The 24,790-nt window shown below is 39.1% G+C and overlaps 1 protein-coding gene across 1 annotated transcript in view; it reads left to right on the plus strand.

Moving 5' to 3' along the window:
- The window catches only part of SLC24A1 (solute carrier family 24 member 1), a 40,478-nt gene that overhangs the window by 4,336 nt on the left and 11,352 nt on the right, over positions 1–24,790 (plus strand). The window contains exons 3-6 of the mRNA XM_075859479.1: positions 946–1,064; positions 4,212–4,454; positions 5,047–5,136; positions 15,532–15,698. Of these exons, the coding sequence (XP_075715594.1) occupies positions 946–1,064; positions 4,212–4,454; positions 5,047–5,136; positions 15,532–15,698 (619 nt within the window). The remainder of the gene's footprint in view (positions 1–945; positions 1,065–4,211; positions 4,455–5,046; positions 5,137–15,531; positions 15,699–24,790) is intronic.

Genomic DNA, 24,790 nt, shown 5'->3' on the forward strand with positions numbered 1-24,790 from the left:
ACAAGTGGTTCAGTATAGGCATGCTTATAGATATCCCAAATCTTTAAAGCAGCAGTATTAGGTGCACTAATCTACAATCGTAGTGCTGTAAACCTGGGGCTATGTAAGTCTTGGATCTCTGCTTAGTGGCATGGTCTAGCACATTGCTTTATGGTGTCTTTGCAGCGTTGTGTTGATTGGTGAATAGTCACTTGTTGTTTTTTTTTTACCTTTATTTATCTCCTAGAACAGTCATACTGATAGGAGTCTGTAATAATACATATATCTTGGTATTAAGGAAGGTTGTGTAATGGATTGTGTACTTGAATGGATATGTGTGTATTATTCTCCTCCTCTGTAATGTGCTACATAAGGAATGAGTCTCTTCTTAGCACCATCTGTGGTTGTATGTATTCAGCGTGGTTTGTTTTGCTGGGGTCTTATTATAGCATAAAGAGGATTTACTGAAACCAGTGAATGGGTAGGCTTTATTGCTTACTAGAAGTGGGCTAAATACACACTTGGAACTAATAAGCTCATGTATATCAAGATGTTGTCTACCCAAACCTTGTAAAGGATAACTATAGGCTACACGTAACTTCTCTAGGGTTCAGTGACAAGAATGAGGTTTTCTGACTAGTTCCTTAAGAATTTCTAAGCTGTATTCTTGCTGATATTGCTGGTTTATAGCGCATTGATGGTTAAACGAACAAAAATGGCTGCTTAAACTTTACATAGAAAACAGGTAATTTATTATAGTGTCGCACATTGCCTAATTTTCCTTGCTTGACTTGCATCATACAAGCACTTGTAATAGGGGCAATGCCTAGCATTCATGTATGAAGATGTTACAGAATAATTTTGTAAGAACTAAGGACAGTTATATTAATACATAACTATAGCAAATAATCAACACAATGTCACAGCATCATCACGGCAGTTTAACACTTTTCTATTTTTCTGCAGATGTGAAGGATGAAGCAGGTGATGTCCCTAACATAGTGAATGTACAGGTGTCTCCCCCCACTGGGTCTGAGCCCTCCAAGGATGCAGAGGATGAAGAAGTAGCCAAGGATGACACACATGTAATTGAATTCGTATTACCAGTTAACCCTCCACATCTCATAAATAGACATATATATTATTTACAACACACAACCATCAAAGATCAACCTTTTCAAAGATTACATGTGTGTAAAGTAAAAACTCTTCAGTGTTCGGTTTACTCAACTAATGGCTAGCAGTTTATTACATTTCTTCTCATCACTGAAAAGCCCCTATCTAGCTTCAAGACCTTGTATAGCACCAGAGCTGAAATATCAGCTGTCCAGCCAAATTTCTGACTTGCATATACATACAGCATGACTGTTATGACAACTGTCATATGAGAGATATATCAATACTGTCATGCAACAATAGTATGTGTATAGCCCCTAATGAATATCTTTGACAGGTTTACCCAAAAGTCCATTCACCGGATGACTGCCTATGTGTCATCTTTTGCCAATTTCACCAACTGCCTTTATACATTGAGCCAGAGCTGTGGGATAGGTCTTTATGACAAGCCAAACTTTTCCACCAAAATCAGCATAGACATAGGAAGAATTATACAGAGGGCTGCCCTGGTAACGAAAGTGGTTTAAACTATTCTCTAAAATGTAAACTATTTTTACAGTTCTTTTTTGTGGACTGGGCCCCAAAACTGGAGTGCACTTTAAAGGTGAGCTGTAATGAGATAGATAGGGGAGATATTCTACTGCAATCACCTCCTAAGTTAGCTCACAACTCAAACTCTGACTGTTTAATGGGGCCTTCTCAGTTGTGGGGAATAGAATTCAAGATTTTATCATAGGGTATTGACTTTATCATCTGAGGGAGGGTAATGTGTCACCCCAGAACACTGATACCTTACGTCACAAATTCATTATTTCCTTGCTGTTTTCATAAATTGCTTTCTACTAATTATTTTGAAAAAGTATCTAAAAACAAAGACTTCGGGTATGTTCACACGCACTGTTTTCAGACGTAATTCTGGTATTTTACACCTCGCATGTGGCCTGAAAAAACGGTTCCATTATGTCTACAAACATCTGCCCATTGCTTTCAATGGGTTTTAAAACGCGAGTAGTTACAAAAACTTCTGAAAATCAGGAACTGTTTTCGCCTGAAAATAGCTCTGTAATTTCAGACAAATTTTGTTAAGCCGTGTGAACATACCCCTTGGGGTATGTTCACACGCAGTGGTTTCAGACGTAATTCGGGCGTTTTACGCCTCGAATTACGCCTGAAAAAAATACGTCTACAAACATCTGCCCATTGCCTGCAATGAGTTTTACGATGTTCTGTTCCCATGAGCCTTTATTTTACGCGTCGCTGTCAAAATACGGCGCGTAAAATGACGGCTCATCAAAAGAAGTGCAGGACACTTCTTGGGACGTTTTTGGAGGCGTTTTTCATTGACTCCATTGAAAAACAGCTCCAAAAACGGCCGTAAAAAAACGCTGTGAAAAACGCGAGTTGTTAAAAAAACATCTGAAAATCAGGAGCTGTTTTCGCCTGAAAACAGCTCCGTATTTTGAGTCTTTTTTGCTCACTGCGTGTGAACATACCCTGAGGAATAAAACCTCTATCAGCAGAGAAGTTTTCATTATTTCCACGCAAGTCTTTGTGCTGATGATATATACAGTACATAGCAAAAGTTACTACTGTGGAGGTAAGAAAAAGTAAAGTAGCACCATCAGATTTTACTGCACATAGGGGCCCTTTAGCCTACTACAGGCAGCCATAAATTATTTCTAGTAGCGTGTAGGATCTTTGCCCCAGGTGAAGAAAAGTCTATGGCTCTAATAATGAAATAAATCTCCTAGGAGAATTATATTAGAAAAATGCTATGAAAGCAATAGTCCAATATTTAGGGTATGTGCACACGATAGCAGGCATTTACGTCTAAAAAGACAGACTGTTTTCAGGAGAAAACAGCTGGCTCGTTTCAGACGTAATTGCTCCTCCTCGCATTTTGCGAGCCTTCTCTGACAGCCGTAAATTTTGACCTGTGCTTCATTGAGTTCAATGAAGAACGGCTCAAATTACGTCTGAAAGAAGTGACCTGCACTTCTTTTGACGAGGCTGTATTTTTACGCGTCGTCGTTTGACAGCTGTCAACCGACGACGTGTAAATGACAGGTTGTCTGCACAGTACGTCGGCAAACCCATTCAAATGAATGGGCAGATGTTTGCCGACGTATTGTAGCCCTATTTTCAGATGTAAAACGAGGGATAATACGCCTCGTTTACGTCTGAAAATAGGTCGTGTGAACCCAGCCTTAGGGAGAATACAGAGCCAAAGTGGAGCTGTATTTTAAAGGGGGCCTGGCAGCTTTTCTGACATGTTTGTGTTTAGTTGTTTTCCTAATGAGCTAACAATTCTGGAACATCTTTGCTTAGAACTCTGCATTGTGCTGTTCCTCTGTTTGTCCTCCTTGAAATGAATGAGAAATTGACAATTGGATGTAAATAGGGCTGTCACTACACAATCTGACACTATCAAGATTAAGTGTACAGTTTCAAAGTGTATAGGGACACATCTTTTTTACAAGGGGAATGGCACCACCCATCTGTCAATTTAACCATACATTTTCAGGAGGACTAACAGAGGAACGGCACAATGCAGAGTTCTAAAAAAAAGGTGCTTTAAGATTGATATTTTATAGGGAATACAAGAATTTACAAAAACTGACATATCAGGAGTGCCGACAGGTCTAAACTAAATAATTGAAAAAAGGAAGATGAATGCATTAAACTCTACAATCTGTGCTTGCTTAATCAATCTGCTCTGTTACAAAGTAGTGTATTATTTACTTGCATAAAAGAAGAGGGAATTAAAAAATAGTTGACTGATTTATGGAATACACAATAACCTTCTTAAAGTGGAAATCCAGTAAAAAGGGTCTTCTAATATGTCATAGATACAATTGAGACATTCACATTGGTAAAGTATGCTCATGGATTACCATTGATCTCCATGACTTAAGGCCTCGTTAGAGAAATGAACCCCCTTTGGCACTACTCAGAGATTTCTGTTACTGGTAATTTGACAACATATCTGAATTTAAGTTCTCTATATCAGACTTCACCAACGCGATCTTCTATCACTTCTATCGATTACATACCAGATTATTCTGATTGGATTTCTACTTTAATGCTGAAGGTGTGCTATCGATTTGACTCCACAGAAAGGAGCAGCTGAAGCTGGTGATGGAGGAGGTGGATCTGGCAGCAGTGGAGATGATAGTGATGATGAAGATGACAGTGATGATGACGATAGTGATGATGACGATGATGAGGAAGATGAAGAAGATACAGATGAACCTCTGTCATTAGAGTGGCCTGACACTAAGAGAAAGCAAATAACATACCTGTTCCTTCTTCCCATCGTATTTCCTTTGTGGTTGACTGTGCCTGATGTTAGAAGTCCGGTAAGAGATCATGAAAACATAAATAAAGACCTGAGATTAGAAAAAAAGGTCTGCTTTTTCTTCTAGAACCAGCGCTACTCTTGTTTTATGGGTTGTTTCTGGTATTGCAGCTCTGCCCCATTCAGGTTATTTAAAGTTAATTTCTTATTGTTTTTTTGTTCAATTATATCTCCTTTAGCTTTATATACTAGTCCTTCTCAATGAATTAGAAAATCATCAAAAAGTTAATTTATTTCAGTAATTCAATTCAAAAAGTGAAACTCATATTATATAGATTCATTACACACAGACTAAATTTTGGGTTTTCATTAACTGTTACCATAATCATCAACATTAAAATAAAAAAATGCTGGAAATGGATCACTCTGCGTGTAATGAATTTATATAATATATGAGTTTCACTTTTTGAATTGAATTACTGAAATAAATTAACTTTTTAATGATTCTAATTAATTGAGAAGGACTAGTGCTGTCTGAGTAACTATTAATATGTCCACATATATATTTATAGACTGAGGACAGTGAGCACAGAAATAATATTATCAACCATGTATAGGCAAACATTATCCCTAATTTCTTATCTCCTTTACAGAAATCAAGAAAGTTTTTTGTCCTGACATTCCTGGGCTCAATAATGTGGATTGCTATATTTTCATACCTCATGGTATGGTGGGCACATCAGGTGAGATGTAGAATGACACACACCGTAATGGGCATTGGGCTTTAAATTATATTTAGTTCTATTCAAATAATTTTTCTTTCATCAAGAGGATTCTGTAAAAAATAAGCTATGTCAAGTTTCTAGTTGAAACTATTTTACTATTTAATACTGTCGACCATACACAAGCCCATTCTACAAACCGAGAATTGGACCATGATGATTAGGTAGAAAATCTCTGTTGTAAACATGATATTTTACTGCTCTTTTTGTTGCAAGAGGTAGGCTCTATATACAGTATATATATATATATATATATATATATATATATATATATATATATATGTGTGTACACTATATGGACAGAAGGATTGGGACAGCTACGCATTACACCTATAGGAGTTTTTATAACATCCCATTCTAAATCCATAGGCATTAACATGGCATTGGTCCCCCAATTGCAGCTAAACCAGCTTCCACTGTTTTGGGAAGACATTCAACAAGATTTTAGAGTGTGTCTATAGGAAATTTTATCCATTCATCCAGAAGAGCATTTGTGAGGTCAACAAAGATGTCGGACGAGAGGGTATGGCTTGCAATCTCCCTTCTAGTTCTTTCCAACGGTTTTCTATGGGGTTGAGGTCAGGGCTCTTTGTGGGCAGGAAATTCAGACATTTCACTAACTGACTTGTTGCAACGGTGGCGTACTATTACAGTATGACGCTGGTATTCAGTGAGTACTTTAGAACGACCCATTGTTTCACAAATGTTTGTAAAGGCAGACTGCATGGCGAGGTGCTTCGTTTTATACACAATGGGACTGAATGAAACACCTGAATTCATTAATTATGTGTAAAGGATCTGCCAGCACAGCTTCTGTGTCGACGCCCATGGGCAATTAGTCTGCACCTGCTCCTATGTCTGTGAGACTGACTCCATCTTCCACCACTCAGGATGGCAGGCTTAGGAGTGGGAGAGCCTATCACAGTCTGGCCAGACGGAGCTAGCTCCCGCCCACTGTCTATTTATACCTGCCTTTCCTGTTCCTCCTTTGCTTGTGATTCTGCTCTGCTTGTTTCCTGGCCTTGCTGCTACTGCTTGTACTACTCATCCTCTGCTTGTTATAAACATCTTTCATTCCTCCTTCCTTAAACGCTGCTCCCCGTCCTTGGCTCCCTCGAGGAAACCTCCGGTCCCTGTTCTCACCCCTGAGGGGGTAGAATTCGAGGTGGCCAAGATTGTGGACAGCAGGATGGTCCAAGGCTCCCTCCAGTACCTGGTCCATTGGAGAGGATATGGGCCTGAGGAGAGGACTTGGGTACCCGCCCGGGATGTTCACGCTGGGGTATTGGTCAGGAGGTTCCACCTTAGTTTCCCCAATAAACCAGGTCCACCTAGAAAGGGTCCGGTGGCCCCTCATAAAAGGGGGGGGGGGTACTGTAAAGGATTTGCCAGACACAGCTTCTGTGTCGACGCCCATGGGCAATCAGTCTGCACCTGCTCCTATGTCTGTGAGACTGACTCCATCTTCCACCACTCAGGATGGCAGGCTTAGGAGTGGGAGATCCTATCACAGCCTGACCAGACGGAGCTAGCTCCCGCCCACTGTCTATTTATACCTGCCTTTCCTTTTCCTCCTTTGCTTGTGATTCTGCTCTGCTTGTTTCCTGGCCTTGCTGCTACTGCTTGTACTACTCATCCTCTGCTTGTTATAGACCTTGGCTTTCTGACCACTCTCCTGCTCAGCGTTTTTGTACCTCGTTCACTCCAGGTTTGACTCGGCTCGTTCACTACTCTTGTTGCTCACGGTCTCTCCGTGGGCAGCTGCCCCGTTTCCCTAGCTTCTGTGTACCCTTGTCTGTTTGTCTGTCTTGCACTTACTGAGCGTAGGGACCTTCGCCCAGTTGTACCCCGTCGCCTAGGACGGGTCGTTGCAAGTAGGCAGGGACTGAGTGGTGGGTAGATTAGGGCTCACCTGTCTGTCTCCCTACCCCGTCATTACATTATGGAGTGTGTCCCAATACTTTCATAAAGTACAGTTAGGTCCAGAGTTATTTGGTCAGTGACACAAGTTTTGCATTTTATCTGTTTACAAAAAATAATTTGAATATACAGTTATATAATCAATATGGGCTTAAAGTGTAGACTCTCATCTTTAATTTGAGGGCATTCACATCCTAATTTGAGGAAGGGTTTAGGAATTACATCTCTTTAATATGTAGCTGCCTCTTGTTCAAAGGACCAAATGTAATTGGAAAATTATCTCAAAAGCTACTTAATGGGCTGCATGGGCTATTCCCTCGTTAATCCATCATCAATTATGCAGGTAAAAGGTTTGGAGTTGATTCCAGGTGTGGCATTTTCATTTGGAAGCTGTTGCTGTGAACCCACAACATGAGGTCAAAGGAGCTCTCAATCAAAGTGAAACAGATCAACTTTAGGCTGAAAAAAATGAAGAAATCCATCAGAGAGATAGCACAAATGTTAGGAGTGTCCAAATCAACAGTTTGGTACATATCAACAGTTTGGTACATTCTTGAAAAAAAAGAGCGGACTGGTGATCTCGTGAACTCCAAAAGGCATGGACGTCCACGAAGACAACAGTGGTGGATGATCGCAGAATACTTTCCATGGTGAAGAAAAACCCCTTCCCAACATCTACCCAAGTGAAGAACACTCTCCTGGAAGTAGGTGTATCAGTATCTAAGTTTATCATCAAGAGACTTCATGAGAGCAAATACAGAGGGTTCGCCACAAGGTGCAAACCATTAATCAGCCTCAAAAATAGAAAGGCCAGATTAGACTTTGCCAAACAACATCTAAAGAAGCCAGCCCAGTTCTGGAACAGCATTCTTAGGACAGATGAAACTAATATCAACCTGTACTAGAATGATGGGAGGAAAGTATGGAGAAGGATTGGAACAGCTCATGATCCAAAACGCACCACATCCTCTGTAAAACATGGTGGAGGCAGTGTGATGGCATGGGCATGCATGGCTGCCAAAGGCACTGGGTCACTAGTGTTTATTGATGATGTGACTGAAGACAGAAGCAGCCGGATGAATTCTGAAGTGTTAAGAGATATACTTTCTGCTCAGATTCAACCAAATGCAGCAAGGTTGATTGGACGTCGCTTCACAGTACTGATGGACAATGACCCAAAACATACTGCAAAGTTTTTTAAGGCAAAGAAGTAGAATATTCTGCAATGGCCAAGTCAATCACCAGATCTCAACCCGATCAAGCTGCATTTCACTTGCTTAAAGGGAATGTGTTGCCAGAAAAACATGTTTTGTTTTTTTTTAATTAAACATTTAGTGTGTGGGTGATTAAACATTGTTCAAATTTTTTTTATTTTTTTCACGAGTCAGGAAATATTATAAATTAATTCTAATTTATAATATTTCCCATTTCTGGTCACTAGATGGAGCTATTCCCAAAATTGCAGCATTGCAACATTGGGTGAAAAGCCCTCGCTCTAGTGAGCTCTCAGCATCCCCCCTCCTTTATCCTGGCTAGTGCCGGGATAAACGAGGGGTTTGAACGGTGTAACCTCCTACACTGTGTGTCGCCATTTTTTGAGCTAACACACAGTGTAGTAGGTTTACATACAGTAGTAAACACACACAAACACGGAACATACATTGAAATCTCTTACCTGCTCCTGCCGCCGCGGCTCCCTCCGGCCCGTCCGCTCCGTCTGCTGCCGCTGGTCCAAGTGCACAAGTCCGGAAGCCGCGACCGGAAGTAGTAATATTACTGTCTGGCCGCGACTTCCGGTCCACAGGAAAATGGCGCCGGACGGCGCCAATTTCAAATTGGACTGTGTGGGAGCGGCGCATGCGCAGTTCCCACACAGACGCCGTACACACAAGTGAATGGGACGGGAGCCGTTCGCAGTCCCTATGGGACTGTGGCTGCCGTATTCCATGTCTGTATGTGTCGTTAATCGACACATACAGAAATGGAACAAAAAATGGCAGCCCCCATAGGGAAGAAAAAGTGTAAAAATAAGAAAAAGTAAAACACAAACACACAAATAAATATAAACGTTTTTAATAAAGCACTAACATCTTTAACATATAAAAAAATAATTTGTGATGACACTGTTCCTTTAAGACAAAACTTAAGGCAGAAAGACCCACAAACAAGCAACAACTGAAGACAGCCGCAGTAAAAGACGGGCAAAGCATCACAAAGGAGGAAACCTAGTGTTTGGTGATGTCCATGGGTTCCAGACTTCAGGCAGTCATTTCCTGCAAAGGATTCTCTACAAAGTAATAATAAAAAAACATTTTATTTATGGTAATGTTAATTTGTCCAATTACTTTTGAGCCCCTAAAATGAGCCGGCTGTGTAGAAAAATGGCTGCAATTCCTAAATGTTTCACATGATATTTTTGTTAAACCCCTTGAATTAAACCTGAAAGTCTACACTTCAATAGCATCTCAGTTGTTTAACCCCCTTCAGGACTGAGCCTGTTTTGGTCTTCAGGAGGAAGCCGATTTTTCAAATCTGACGTGTCACTTTATGTGGTAATAACTTGGGAATGCTTTTACCTATCTAAGTGATTCTGAGATTGTTTTCTTGTGACATATTGTACTTTGTTAGTGAAAAAATTTGGTCGATAAATTCAATATTTATTTGTAAAAAACACCAAGATTTGGAGAAAATGTGCAATGTGCATAAACAGATAGTAATACCACACAAAATAGTTACTAGCTTACATTTCCCATATGTCTACTTTATGTTTGCACTGTTTTTTGAACATTCTTTTATTTTTCTAGGACGTTACAAGGCTTAGAACTTTAGCAGCGATTTCTCATACACCGTGTTCCAAATTATTATGCACATTGGATTTAAGTGTCATAAACATTTAATTATTAGTTTTTCAATGAAACTCATGGATGGTATTGTGTCTTAGGGCTCTTTGGATCATTGTAATCAATCTCAGACACCTGTGATAATTAGTTTGCCAGGTGTGCCCAATCAAAGGAAAACTACTTAAGAAGGACGTTCCACATTATTAAGCAGGCCACAGGTTTCAAGCAATATGGGAAAGAAAAAGGATCTCTCTGCTGCCGAAAAGCGTGAAATAGTGCAATACCTTGGACAAGGTATGAAAACATAGCATGTTTCAAGAAAACGTAAGCGTGATCATCGTACTGTGAAAAGATTTGTGGCTGATTCAGAGCACAGATGGGTTTGTTCAGATAAAGGCATAATGAGGAAGGTTTCTGCCAGACAAATTAATAAGATTAGGAGAGCAGCTGCTAAAATGCCATTGCAAAGCAGCAAACAGGTATTTGAAGCCGCTGGTGCCTGTAGAGTCCCGCGAACCTCAAGGTTTCAATAAAATTTGCATTATACTCCAACGGTTGATGTCTTGAAGATTATACTGACTGTCATTTGCATCGACTATTTAGGAAAATCAGCGAAAAACTAACATTTGCATAATAATTTGGAATGCGGTATATTTTCAAGAAAATTTTAAAAAGCTATTTGTTCAGGGACCAGTTCAGTTCTGAAGTGGCTTTGGGGCCTTATATATTAGAAAGTCCCCATAAATCACCCCATTTTGAAAACTGCACCCTCAAATTATTCAAAACAGCATTCAGAAAGTGTTTTAACCCTTTAGGCGTTTCACAGTAATTAAAGCAAAGTAGAGGTGAAATTTACAAATGTCATTGTTTTTTTGCCAAAATTAATTTGTAATAAAAATATTTCTGTACCACCGAAGGTTTTACCCAAGAAATGCAACTCAATATTTATTGCCCAGATTCTGCAGTTGTTAGAAATATGCCACATGTGGCTGTAGTGGGCTACTTGACTGAAACACAGGCCACAGAAGCAAAGGAGCACCCAATGGATTTTGGGCCCTTCTTTTTTTTTTAGAATATATTTTAGGCACCATGTCAGGTTTGAAGTGGTCTTGTAGGGCCAAAACAGTAAAGACCCCCAAAAGTGACCCCATTTTGGAAACTACACCCCTCACAGAATTTATCTAGCGGTATAGTTAGCATTTTTAACCCACAGTTTTTTTGCTAAATTTATTTGAATTAGTACTTGAAGATGAAAATCTACTTTTTTTCAGAAAAAACTTAGAATTTTTTAATTTTTACAAGGAATAAAGGAGAAAAAACAGCCTAACATATGTAAAGCAATTTCACCCGATTATAGCAATACCCCATATGTGGTAATAAACTGCTGTTTAGACCCACAGCAGGGCTCAGAAGGGAAGGAGCACCATTTGGATTTTGGATTTCTGATTTTGCTGGAATAGTTTTCAGTGTCGTGTCGCGTTTGCAATGCACTGGAGGGACAAAAACAGTGGAAACCCCCCAAAAGTTACACCATTTTGGAAACTACACCCCTCAAGGAATTTTGCTAGGGGTAAAGTTAGCATTTTGACCCCACAGTTGTTTTGCTGAATTCATTGGAATTAGTCTGTAAAGGTAAAAATCTACTTTTTTTCTGAAAAAACTTAGCCATTTTTAATTTTTACAAGGAATAAAGGCAAAAAAGCACCCCAACATTACATAGTTACATAGTTAGTACGGCTGAAAAAAGACACATGTCCATCAAGTTCTCCCGAATTTCTTATGGAAGTACGCCATATGTGGTAATAAACTGCTGTTTGGATCCACAGCAGGGCTTAGAAGGGAAGGAGCGCTATTTGGCTTTTGGAGCTCAAATTTAGTTGAAATGGTTTTCAGGTGCCATGTCGCATTTGCAAAGCCCCTGAGATGCAAAAACAGTGGAAACGACACAAAAGTGACCCCATTTGGGAAACTACACCACTTAAGGAATCTATCTAGGGGTATAGTGAGCATTTCAACCCCACAGGTCTTTTGCAGAATTTATTTTAATTAGGCCGTGAAAATGAATATCAACATTATTTCCACTAAAATTTTGAAATGTTTCAATTTCACAAAGGATAAAGGAGGAAAAAGCACCCAAAAATTTGTAAAGCTATTTCCCCTGAGTATGGTAATACCCCACATGTGGTTATAAATGTTTTTTCATTGGAAAGTAATTAACCCTTTCCGGACTGAACCAAGAGCAATAACTGTTTTTATTTTTCCGTCAGTAGAGTGGTGTGAGGGCTTATTTTTTGAGGGATGAGCTGTAGTTTTTATTGGTACAATTTTTTGGTACATAAGACTTTTTGAGCACTTTTTATTACATTTTTGGTAGAGCCAAGGTGACCAAAAAACTGCAATTTTGCAGTTTTAAATGCTTTATTTTTCACAGCGTTCACCGTGCGAGTTAAATAATGGTATATTGTAATAGTTTAGACTTTTACAGAAACAGCGATACCAATTTTGTGTATTGTTTTTATTTTTTTACATTACTTTAAATATTTTTATTTTTTTTTCACTAATAATAACTATTTACTTTTGTTTTTACAAATTTTATTAGTCCCACTAAGGAACTTGAACCAGCAATCAGTAGATAGCTGGTACAATACACTACAATATTAATGTATTGCAGTATATTGTCATTTTTATAGGCTCCTGTAACAGCGCGATCGCTGTTCCTGTCCGTTCGTCCCAGGGGGCAGCTATAATACACAGCTGACACCCGCAGCACATGGCGCTGGCTCAGAGCGTGAGCCCGCGCCATACATCACCCCCCACACCACGACATGCTATTAATTCGTGGTGCGCGAAGGGGTTAATTCGCAGCTGATGTTGCAGAGTGAAAATTTAAATTTTCCATTGATATTCCATTTTAGTGCACTATATGTTATGCCCAGTTTGTGCCACTGAAGACAAATTCCTCATAAAATATTAACCGGGTTCTCCCGGGTATGGCGATGCCATATCGGTGGACGTAAACTGCTGTTTGGGCACGCTGCAGGTCTGAGAAGGGAAGGAGCAGCATTTGGCTTTTGGAGCGCACATTTAGCTTGGTAGTTTGGCGTTTTGCTGCTATTTCAATTTATAATGTGGGGGCATATGTAAACTGGGATAATCTGTAGTTTTCATTGGTACCATTTTGGGGTAAAAAATTTTTAATCTCTTTTTATTCCATTTTTTGGCAAGCAAGGTGACCAAAAACCATAAATTCTGACAATGTTTTTTATTCTTTTTTTTTGGGCATTCACCTTGGGCTATAAATGACCATTATATTTTATTCTGCGGGTCGGTACGATTACGGTGATACCAAATGTATATATTTTTTTTATGTTTTGCAGCGTTTGCGCAATAAAATCACTTATTTATAAAATAAATAATTTTTTGTGTCCCCATATTCTGAGAGCTATAACTTTTTTATTTTTCAGTCAAAAAAGCTGTGTAAGGGCTTGTTTTTTGCGGGACAGTTGTAGTTTTTATTGGTACTATTTTGGCGTACATGCGACTTTTTGATCACTTTTTAATGTATATTTTGGGAGGAGTGGTGACCAAAAAATAGTGATTCTAGCATTGTTTTTTTTACTTATTTTTTTTGCGGTGTTCACCGTGCGGGAAAAATAATAATATAGTTTTATTGCTGGGGTCGTTATGAACACGTTGATAGCAAATATGTGTACTTTTTTTTTTAACGTGTACATTTTTTTCCTATGATTAAAGACTTATTATAGGAAAAAAAGCATTTTTTGTTTATGTAAGTTATAACTTTTATTTTTACACTTTTTTTAAAAACATTTTTATTATCTTTTTTTTATTTTTTTTATTTGTCCCATTAGGGGACGTTTAGACTTGCAGCTCTGATTGCTGCTAGAACACATTACACTACCTACGTAGTGTAATGTATTCTAACTGTCATTGTGACGTGACAGTCACTCTGACAGGAAGTCTATGAGGACCAGCCACTGTACATGCCAGCCTGGAGGCCTTTGTCTGGCATCCGGTTGCTGTGACAAGGATCGCCAGCAAATGCATGTGGGGGCTGCCGATCTGCTCCAAACCTCTTAAATGCGGCAATCGCAAACGACCGCAGCATCGAAGGGGTTAATTGCCAATTTCAGCGGCGATGAGCCGCTGATCGGCAACACGGAGAGCAGGGCAGACACCCTGCACAGTTAACCGCCGCAGGTGCGGGAAGGGGTTATTTGCAAATCCAATGTGGTGGAATGCAGAGCCCAAATCCTGAAGATTGTGTCATTGTCTATATAATTGTGGACCTAACTGTGTGTGTGTGTATATATATATATATATATATATATATATATATATATATATATATTTATATACGCTGTATATACCTAGTCTGAGACGACTTCACTTGAATTCCTTATCTGGCTTCTTCACACATGCTCCCATGTATCACGACCCACTGATCATGGGAAGTGTTCCTGTTGGTGTGTTGATGAAATGGGTAAAGGTTGAAATGGGTAAAGGTAGCAGTGGAGCTGGGAGAAGGTCAGCGAGAATCGGGGGATATTAGTGGAGAATAGGTCTAATAGAACTACTCTGTATTATGAACACCTTTAATTTAGCCCTAAGCATTGTCTTTTTCAGTCAATAATTGCTTAGTGAGTAGAAATGCACTAGGAGAGGATGAATACTGCATGATTTATGCTGTAAAATAGCGGAAAGATGGTAGAAATAGAACTAAAGGATAGAGTTGTGACTGGGATCCTTTTGGAACTCGCTATGGGAAGTCTGAGCTCTTCTACACCTTGCCTTCAATGGATATTTACATTTCCTACATGTAACCTTATTTGTTAAGTATTTGTCCAAGAAATGTTTCAGTTCTCTGGCCAGATAAATATTATACCAGGCTGAATGCATCCATACCTACCAGAGCTCCTCATTTCCTTACACCAAGGGTAGAATGTACAGTTTATTGTAGTGATCCAAAGCCTTCAGAGATAGACAGTCCCAATACAGTCCTGCCCATCGTTCTGGAAAACTCAAATACATCTCTGATTGGACCAGTATGATACAGGCCTATATGCTGCAGACATTCGAGGGCACACACATAATATATTAAATATTACTGTATTGATATTTAGTAGCCAAGATACATAAATATTGTTTTGCCCACAAATGACATTAAGGTAGATTGATTAGGACTGAGGTTCTGTTCCAGGGTACACAGATGGAATTTTAAGTGTAAATTGAGCCATAGCTCCTAGCAAAGCACACCCATGTTGGGTAATATGGTTTAGAATACAGAATCATGCCAGGTTGTGCTTAGCGCTGTGTGATGGCCAAACAAGACTCATCCTTTTCTCATAGTAAATGACAGGAGACTACTACACGATACTGCAACATTGTCACTGTCGCCACTTCTAAATCTTCTGGGTAACCATTCAAACATCTGTTCATTAGTTTTTTTTTAACATGAGTAAAACCATGGAAAACTAGGACAGTGTGAAGATAAATGGTACATTGTTTAAATCAGCATAGGGTAATACTGTATATTGTAGCAACATCTGAAGTATAAACTTTGCTTTATTCCTGCCAGGTGGGCGAAACCATTGGCATTTCAGAGGAGATAATGGGCCTTACTATACTCGCTGCTGGCACCTCAATACCAGATCTCATCACCAGTGTGATTGTGGCCAGGAAGGGACTGGGAGACATGGCTGTCTCTAGCTCTGTAGGAAGCAACATCTTTGACATCACTGTAGGGTGAGTATTTGGAATAAGAATGCTGAATGTTGTGTCCAACTCTAATAACAATACACCCATATGCTTTAAGTTCTAACTAGAGACTCTCCAACTATAGATCACACAAGGGATAAGATGGTAATGAATCCCAAATATCTCATCATTATAATCCATTTTACTAATTAGGATGCTTTTTGGCAATCAGCTTGTTTTGCCAGGGGAACAGGGTTGCCAACCACCAATTTTTTTTTTTCCGGACGCGTTGGCCCAAAATCACAGACAGACAGAATTTTTTACGGACGGTTTAGAAAATTGAGAATAATGTTTCTCGAATTTAAAACATTAACATAACCAGATTTGCAATTTTAATTGTGAGTTAGAAAGTTATAATAGTTAAAATCATAATAATTCGGTCAGGTCAACTCAGTCTTCATTTTTACTAATGTTCTGGTTCAGTTCAAGACTGCAGCACTAAAACTTGCAGACAAGACGCACTCAGCTCTACGAATATTGGTGCAATTTATAAAGAGGGTGCGACATGGATCACAAGATTCATAGCTACATACTACATATACACGCACTGCACACACACTACATATACACGCTGCACACATACATACTGCACACACTACATATACACGCACAGCACACACACTACACACATACATACTGCACACACTACATCTACACACACTACATATACAGTGAAGGAAATAAGTATTTGATCCCTTGTTGATTTTGTAAGTTTGCCCACTGTCAAAGACATGAACAGTCTAGAATTTTTAGGCTAGGTTAATTTTACCAGTGAGAGATAGATTATATTTTTAAAAAAAACAGAAAATCACATAGTCAAAATTATATATATTTATTTGCATTGTGCACAAAGAAATAAGTATTTGATCCCCTACCAACCATTAAGAGTTCAGCCTCCTCCAGACCAGTTACACGCTCCAAATCAACTTGGACCCTGCATTAAAGACAGCTGTCTTAAATGGTCACCTGTATAAAAGACTCCTTTCCACAGACTCAATGAATCAGTCTGACTCTAAGCTCTACAACATGGGCAAGACCAAAGAGCTTTCTAAGGATGTCAGGGACAAGATCATAGACCTGCACAAGGCTGGAATGGGCTACAAAACCATAAGTAAGACGCTGGGTGAGAAGGAGACAACTGTTGGTGCAATAGTAAGAAAATGGAAGACATACAAAATGACTGTCAATCGACATCGATCTGGGGCTCCATGCAAAATCTCACCTCGTGGGGTATCCTTGATCCTGAGGAAGGTGAGAGCTCAGCTGAAAACTACACGGGGGGAACTTGTTAATGATCTCAAGGCAGCTGGGACCACAGTCACCAAGAAAACCATTGGTAACACATTACGCCGTAATGGATTAAAATCCTGCAGTGCTCGCAAGGTCCCCCTGCTCAAGAAGGCACATGTACAAGCCAGTCTGAAGTTTGCAAATGAACATCTGGATGATTCTGAGAGTGATTGGGAGAAGGTGCTGTGGTCAGATGAGACTAAAATGTAGCTCTTTGGCATTAACTCAACTCGCCGTGTTTGGAGGAAGAGAAATGCTGCCTATGACACAAAAAACACCGTCCCCACTGTCAAGCATGGAGGTGGAAACATTATGTTTTGGGGATGTTTCTCTGCTAAGGGCACAGGACTACTTCACCGCATCAATGGGAGAATGGATGGAGCCATGTACCGTCAAATCCTGAGTGACAACCTCCTTCCCTCCACCAGGACATTAAAAATGGCTCGTGGCTGGGTCTTCTAGCACGACAATGACCCGAAACATACAGCCAAGGCAACAAAGGAGTGCCTCAAAAAGAAGCACATTAAGGTCATGGAGTGGCCTAGCCAGTCTCCAGACCTTAAAGGGAACCTGTCACCAGCATTTCACCTATTACACCAGCAATACCAGGTGGTAGTGGGTGAAAAATCATTTCTATATAACCTATAATTGTCTTCTTAGTCAGCTCTGTACCTTTAGTATTCAGTTTTTTTGTGTTCCCGCACCATATGCTAATGAGCATAAAAGAGTCATATCTTTGTTTGAAAAGAGTCAAATCTTTGTTTGAAAAGTCAGATCTTCATTCCTCAAGTCTTTCCGAGTTGACCCCGCCTCCTTACTTTTGATTGACAGCTCCTCGCCTTCCCCCAGCACACACGAAATCCTGCGCTTGTGAATTGATGTCCTCTTCTGGGGTGTGCGTACAACGGGACACCGGATTATTACGATAAAAGGCGCAAAATGTTTGCAGACCGTTATTTACAGTCGGAGGAGGAGTTTAGGAGAGGGGATAACGGCAATGAACTTTTGATAGCAGCGGCCAGTGAGGGATAAGTAAAGTTCAACAGGTGAAATGCTGGTGACAGGTTCCCTTTAATCCCAAAGAAAACTTATGGAGGGAGCTGAAGATCCGAGTTGCCAAGCGACAGCCTCGAAATCTTAATGATTTACAGATGATCTGCAAAGAGGAGTGGGCCAAAATTCCATCTAACATGTGTGCAAACCTCATCATCAACTACAAAAAACGTCTGACTGCTGTGCTTGCCAACACGGGTTTTGCCACCAAGTATTAAGTCTTGTTTGCCAAAGGGATCAAATACTTATTTCTCTGTGCACAATGCAAATAAATATATATAATTTTGACAATGTGATTTTCTGTTATTTTTTTATTTTATATAATCTATCTCTCACTGGTAAAATTAACCTAGCCTAAAAATTCTAGACTGTTCATGTCTTTGACAGTGGGCAAACTTACAAAATCAGCAAGGGATCAAATACTTATTTCCTTCACTGTACACACTGCACAGACACTACATATACATACTGCACACATACTGCACACACTACATCTACACACACTACATATACACACTGCACACATACATACTGCACACAATACATCTACACACACTGCACATTCTGCATATACACACTGCACACACTACATATACACACTGAACACATACCTGCATACATACATGCATACATACTGCACACACTACATATACACACACTGCTCACATACATACATACATACATACATACATACATACATACATACATACATATACACAATGCACACAAACTACATATACACACACTGAACACACACTATATATACACACAATGCACACATACACACACTGCACACATACATACTGCACAGACTACTTATATACACTACACACATACATACATACATATATACACAATGCACACATACTACATATACACACACTGCACACATACTACATATAGATGCACTATACACACTACATATACACACACTGCACACATACATATCCGGAATGCACACATATTACATACATACATACACACACACACACACACACACACACACACACACTGCACACACACTACATATACAGATGTAGCCGTCTTTATCTTGACTTTTAACGCATTTAATACACAGTGGCAACATTCTTTATCTTGACTTTTTCAATGACTTTTCAATGGCTTTTGCTGTGTGATATCATGCTGCAGAAAGTTATCAGAGTCAAGATAAAGATAGCTACATCCATACACACACTGCACACATACTACATATACACACACTGCACACATACTACGTATAAACATACTACATATACACACATACTATGTATACACACACTGCACACATACACACACTGCACACATACTACATATACACATACTACGTATACATACACTGGACACATACTACATATACACACACTGCACACATACTACGTATATACACACAGTGCACACATACTCTGTATACACACACTCTGTATACACACACTGCACACATACTACGTGCATATACACGTGCGTACGTACTGCATATAAACGTACATATAGAGCCATTACACACACACACACACACCACATACATACATACATACATACATACATACATACAGACACACAGTAATTGCACACTCCATGGACCTCTTTGTTTTTAGATACATTACATAGTTACATAGTTACATAGTATGGTTCAAAAAAGACACATGTCCATCAAGTTCAACTAAGGGATGGGAAAAGGGATGGGAAAAATTTCTACACATAGGAGCTAATATTTTTTTGTTCTAGGAAATTATCTAAGCCTTTTTTAAAGCCATCTACTGTCCCTGCTGTGACGAGCTCCTGCGGTAGACTAGTCCATAGATTCACAGTTCTCACAGTAAAGAAGGCTTGTCGCCTCTGCAGGTTGAACCTTTTTTTCTCCAGACGGAGGGAGTGCCCCCTTGTTTTTTTAGGGTGTTGTACATGGAACAGGATTTCCCCATATTTTTTGTATGTGCCATTAATATATTTATAGAAATTAATCATGTCCCCCTTAGTCGTCTTTTTTCAAGGCTAAATAGGTTTAATTACTTTAATCTTTCCTCATAACTTAGATTCTCCATGCCCCTTATTAGCTTCGTTGCTCTTCTTTGTATTTTTTCCAACTCCAGGGCATCCTTTCTATGAACTGGAGCCCATAACTGAACTGCATATTCTAGATGAGGCCTCGCTAATGCTTTGTAAAGTGGTAATATTATATCCCTGTCCCGCGAGTCCATGCCTCTTTTAATACACGACAATATCTTGCTGGCCTTTGAAGCAGCTGATTGACATTGCATGCTGTTATTTAGTTTATGATCTACAAGTACACCCAGATCCTTCTCAACAAGTGACTCCCCCAGTGTAGCTCCCCCTAGGACATATAATGCATGCAGGTTGTTCGTACCCAGGTGCATAACTTTACATTTATCTACATTAAACCTCATTTGCCAACTGGATGCCCAAACACTTAGTTTACTTATATCCGCTTGCAATTCATGAACATCTTCCATAGACTGATCTATATTACATAGCTTGGTGTCATGTGCAAAAATAGAAATAGTGCTATTAATCCCATCCTCTATATCATTAATAAATAAGTTGAATAATAGTGGTCCCAGCACTGAACCCTGGGGTACACCACTTATAACCGGGGACCATTCAGAGTAGTAATCATTGACCACAACTCTCTGGATAATGTCCTTGAGCCAATTCTCAATCCAATTACAAACTATACCATCTAAACCTATAGTCCTTAATTTACCCATTAGACGTCTATAAGGGACAGTGTCAAATGCCTGTGCAAAGTGCAAAAACACTATATCCAGAACGGCCCCTCTGTCTAGGCTTCTGCTCACCTCTTCATAAAAACAAATCAGGTTGGTTTGACAGCTTCTGGCCTTAGTAAAACCGTGCTGGCTGTCACTTATATAATACTATGTTTTGTCACATATGCCTGCATATAGTCCCTCAATAGCCCCTCAAACATTTTCCCCAAAATGGATGTTAACTTTAATGGTCTATAATTACCCGGTACTAGGAAAAAAAGCAAAAAGGGAGACACGGCGCCAAGTAGCGTGATCAATAGTATAAGGAGCAAAAAAACGGTACATAAATGCTCACCTGTTCAGTGGCAAATTACCGGCATGTAATTTGTATCAATAAGCTGCTGCCAATCCCAGACGCAATCCCCGTGGAGATGCCAAAGTAATATTGAAGTAAGAGAAAAAACGGGATAAACGGCGCTGCTTATAAAGGTACGGTTTATTAGAAGGATGCTACGCGTTTCGGCGCCGGACCGGCGTCTTCATCAGGCATGTCGCAGGGTTAAAAACCACATGTATATATACCAAATACCATAGGGTAAATTACAAACTGATTGGACCAGTTCAGACCAGTCTCCTGGCCAAAAACCGCCAAAAACAGCAGGTCAAAGTTCAGAAGTTGATACAAATAAAGAGAGAGAAAAAAAAAAAAAAAAAAAAAGGAAATGCAATATGCAAACATATAATAAGGAAATAACAATATATGACAAGGGTGATTCGATAACAGACATGGATGATTAAATAGGTATATTAAAACTAAGACAGATGTTTGTAAAAGCCTGTCTCGAAATGCCGAACTACAGAGAGGATAAATACAAATCAGAGTGAACTACCAGCTAGTTTACGATAATAGAAATAAAAAATATATATATAATTATAATAGAAACATTGCTGAAGTACATACGTGATGGTAGTTTAAGAAAAGGGCAGCGGCCGTTGTATGTTGCCAGGAAACACATACACAATACAATCCGGAAGAGGTAAAGCGGTCTCAATGGAACGCATGGTGGAACGTTGTCAGGGAAACCACTGACAACAGACAACAAAAATCCCGGAAGTGAAGCACAGTGATACGCATAATGGACCGCAGATACGGGCGATATGCTGGGATTATAAAAACACGAACTATAAATAATAATTAATAACATTATTATAGAGCGTAAAGAAATATATATATATAAAAAAATATATAGTATGAACTAGCCTCAGCTAATAAAATTCACATAAAATGTTAGGGTAAAATTACATAGCACAATGATAATGATACTTACAACAAAACTGCATAAATGAAGATAGAAGGGTTATTGTAAAATAGTAACATAACGCTTATGAGGAACAAAATCTAAAAGCAAGGTTAAATTAATCGTCAAGACTTCTATATCATTAATCCAATACGGAAATATGGTTAAAAAAGCAAGGTCAACAGTTATATAAACATAAACATAAGATCATTAATCCAATGCGGACTCTGTAATATCGTTAAGACCATTGGGGTATAACGTTCCCAATTTATATATCCAGAAATTTTCCCTTTGTTTTAATCTGGTAAATCTATCGGGTATATCGATAGGTATTCTCTCTATAGGAGTTACAGTAATAGCGCCAAAGTTACAGTTATGTACAGTGGCACAATGGCGAGATACACTATGTTTAACGAAACCAGTCCTAACATTAAATCTATGCTTATTGATCCTATTTCTAAGGGTTTGGGTGGTACGACCCACGTATTGACGGTCACATGTGCATTGTAATAGGTATATAACATAGTCGCTCCCGCAGTTGAGGAAGTTTTTAATCGGGAAACTTTCCTTGGTATTTACCGATATAAAATTAGTTATTTTGTTCGCAATATTGGGACAACAGAGGCATCTTGGTTTGCCGCAACGATATGAGCCATTAGATGTTAGAATTGTTTTATGAGGGTCACAATTAATTTTCCGTAATCTACTAGGTGCAATTAAATTCCTCAATGTTTTAGCCCTTCTATAAGTGATCTTGGGTCTAGTGGGAATAATACTTTTCATATATTGGTCGTTCTTAAGGATATGCCAATGTTTATTAATTGTTGAACTAATTAATTTGCTTCCTTTGTTAAAAGTAGTAATAAAATTGCAATTAAAATCTGTGGATTTCTCTATACAAGCACTCGGATTAATGCAATCTAATTGTGTTAATGCCTTTGCTCTCGATTCTGCTCCCATAATCAGGCTTGCTGGGAAGTTTTTTTGTTTAAACCTTCTTTTTAATAAATTACATTCAGTCGAGAAATCTTTGTCATTAGTGCAGTTTTTTCTTATCCGTCTGAATTGGCCAAAGGGTAAGTTTTTTAGCCAAGGTTGGTAATGTGCACTTTTAAAATCCAAGTAGCTATTCACATCAACTCCTTTAAAATGTGTTTTAGTACTAATGAGGTGACCATTTTTCATAATTGTAAGATCTAAAAAATCAATGTATTCACGGGAAGATGTGTGTGTAAAGGAGATACCATAACTGTTATCATTAAGATGCTCGATAAAATCTGAAATAACTGTCGCCTCACCTTTGATAATAAAAAAGAGGTCATCGATATACCGTTTATAAAATATAATATTGTCCCTAAATTTATCATTACCATAAATATAAAAATCTTCAAAGGCCCCCATGTACAGATTGGCGTACGATGGGGCAAATCTCGACCCCATCGCACAGCCCTTTAACTGCCTATAAAAGCTCCCTTCAAATGTGAACACATTGTGTTGAAGTATAAAATCAATGCACTCCATTAAAAAATTGACCTGGTTGTTTGGTAATCGCGGATCAGACATTAGGTAGGTTTGTGATGCCTGCATACCAAGGTCATGGGGGATGTTCGTGTATAATGATGAAACATCTGCTGTTAAAAACCAAAGATCCGTAAAATCATGAATGGTTTGTAAGTGGTACAGCTCTCTAATTAGATCAGTTGAGTCTATAAGATGAGATGGTAATTTAGACACATGTGTCTGGAGATGAATATCTATAAAGTGGGATAGATTACTTGTAAGGGACCCTATTCCAGATATGATGGGTCTACCAGGGGGATTAGATAGGGATTTATGAACCTTAGGTAAGTGGTAGAGGAACGGTGTGGTAGGAAATGGAACAGTTAAAAATAATTTTTCTTTTTTATTTAAAATCTGATCCCTGAAAGCGGTTTCAATAAGATTTTTATATTTAGTTTGAAACAAGGGTATTGGGTTACATTGGAGTTTCTCATAGTAATTAGTATCGGACAGCAATCTATAGGCCTCATTGGTATAATCCAAACGATCCTGGATGATAATCCCACCACCTTTATCTGCGGACCGTATAACAATTTGGTGGTTCTTTTGGAGATTCTTTAATGAAATACGCTCAGATCGCGTAAGGTTATCCAGAGAATGTATGGGTTGTTCTATTGTTTTAAGATCATTACTGACCAGGTTATAAAAAGTTTCAAGAGCTGGTCCACGGTGGTGGAGGGGATAAAACGTAGATCTAGGCCGAACGTCTACACTGATGGGTTTAGGACAATGGGGGGATAGGACCATTTGGTGTGGGAGCTCAGGTAGAGAATTTTTGGGTATTAGTGCAAAATGTCGCAGGAGTGTTAGTTTACGCATAAACCTATTAAGGTCCATAAAAATTTCGAAGCCATCGGCAGAGGTAGTAGGGCAAAAAGAAAGGCCCTTGGACAGTAAACTTGTTTCATCAGTATTAAGATTATATTTGGATAGATTGAACAATTTTATTGTTTCTGTCTGTGCTTTTTTGGAAGCAGGGAGGGGCTTGTGTCTGCCCCCTCTACATCCTCTGGTTCTTCCTCCAGTTTTCTTTTTATTGTAATCTTTTGTATCCTTGGAAAAAAGGCAGTGATGGTTTGGGATTTTGGACTTTTTAAAAAAGGCAGAAGAATATCTTGTCATCGGGATATCGGAGTGATCGGGGGTCGGGTGA

The sequence above is a fragment of the Rhinoderma darwinii genome, chromosome 3, assembly GCF_050947455.1.
Source record: "Rhinoderma darwinii isolate aRhiDar2 chromosome 3, aRhiDar2.hap1, whole genome shotgun sequence".
NCBI lineage: Eukaryota > Metazoa > Chordata > Amphibia > Anura > Rhinodermatidae > Rhinoderma > Rhinoderma darwinii.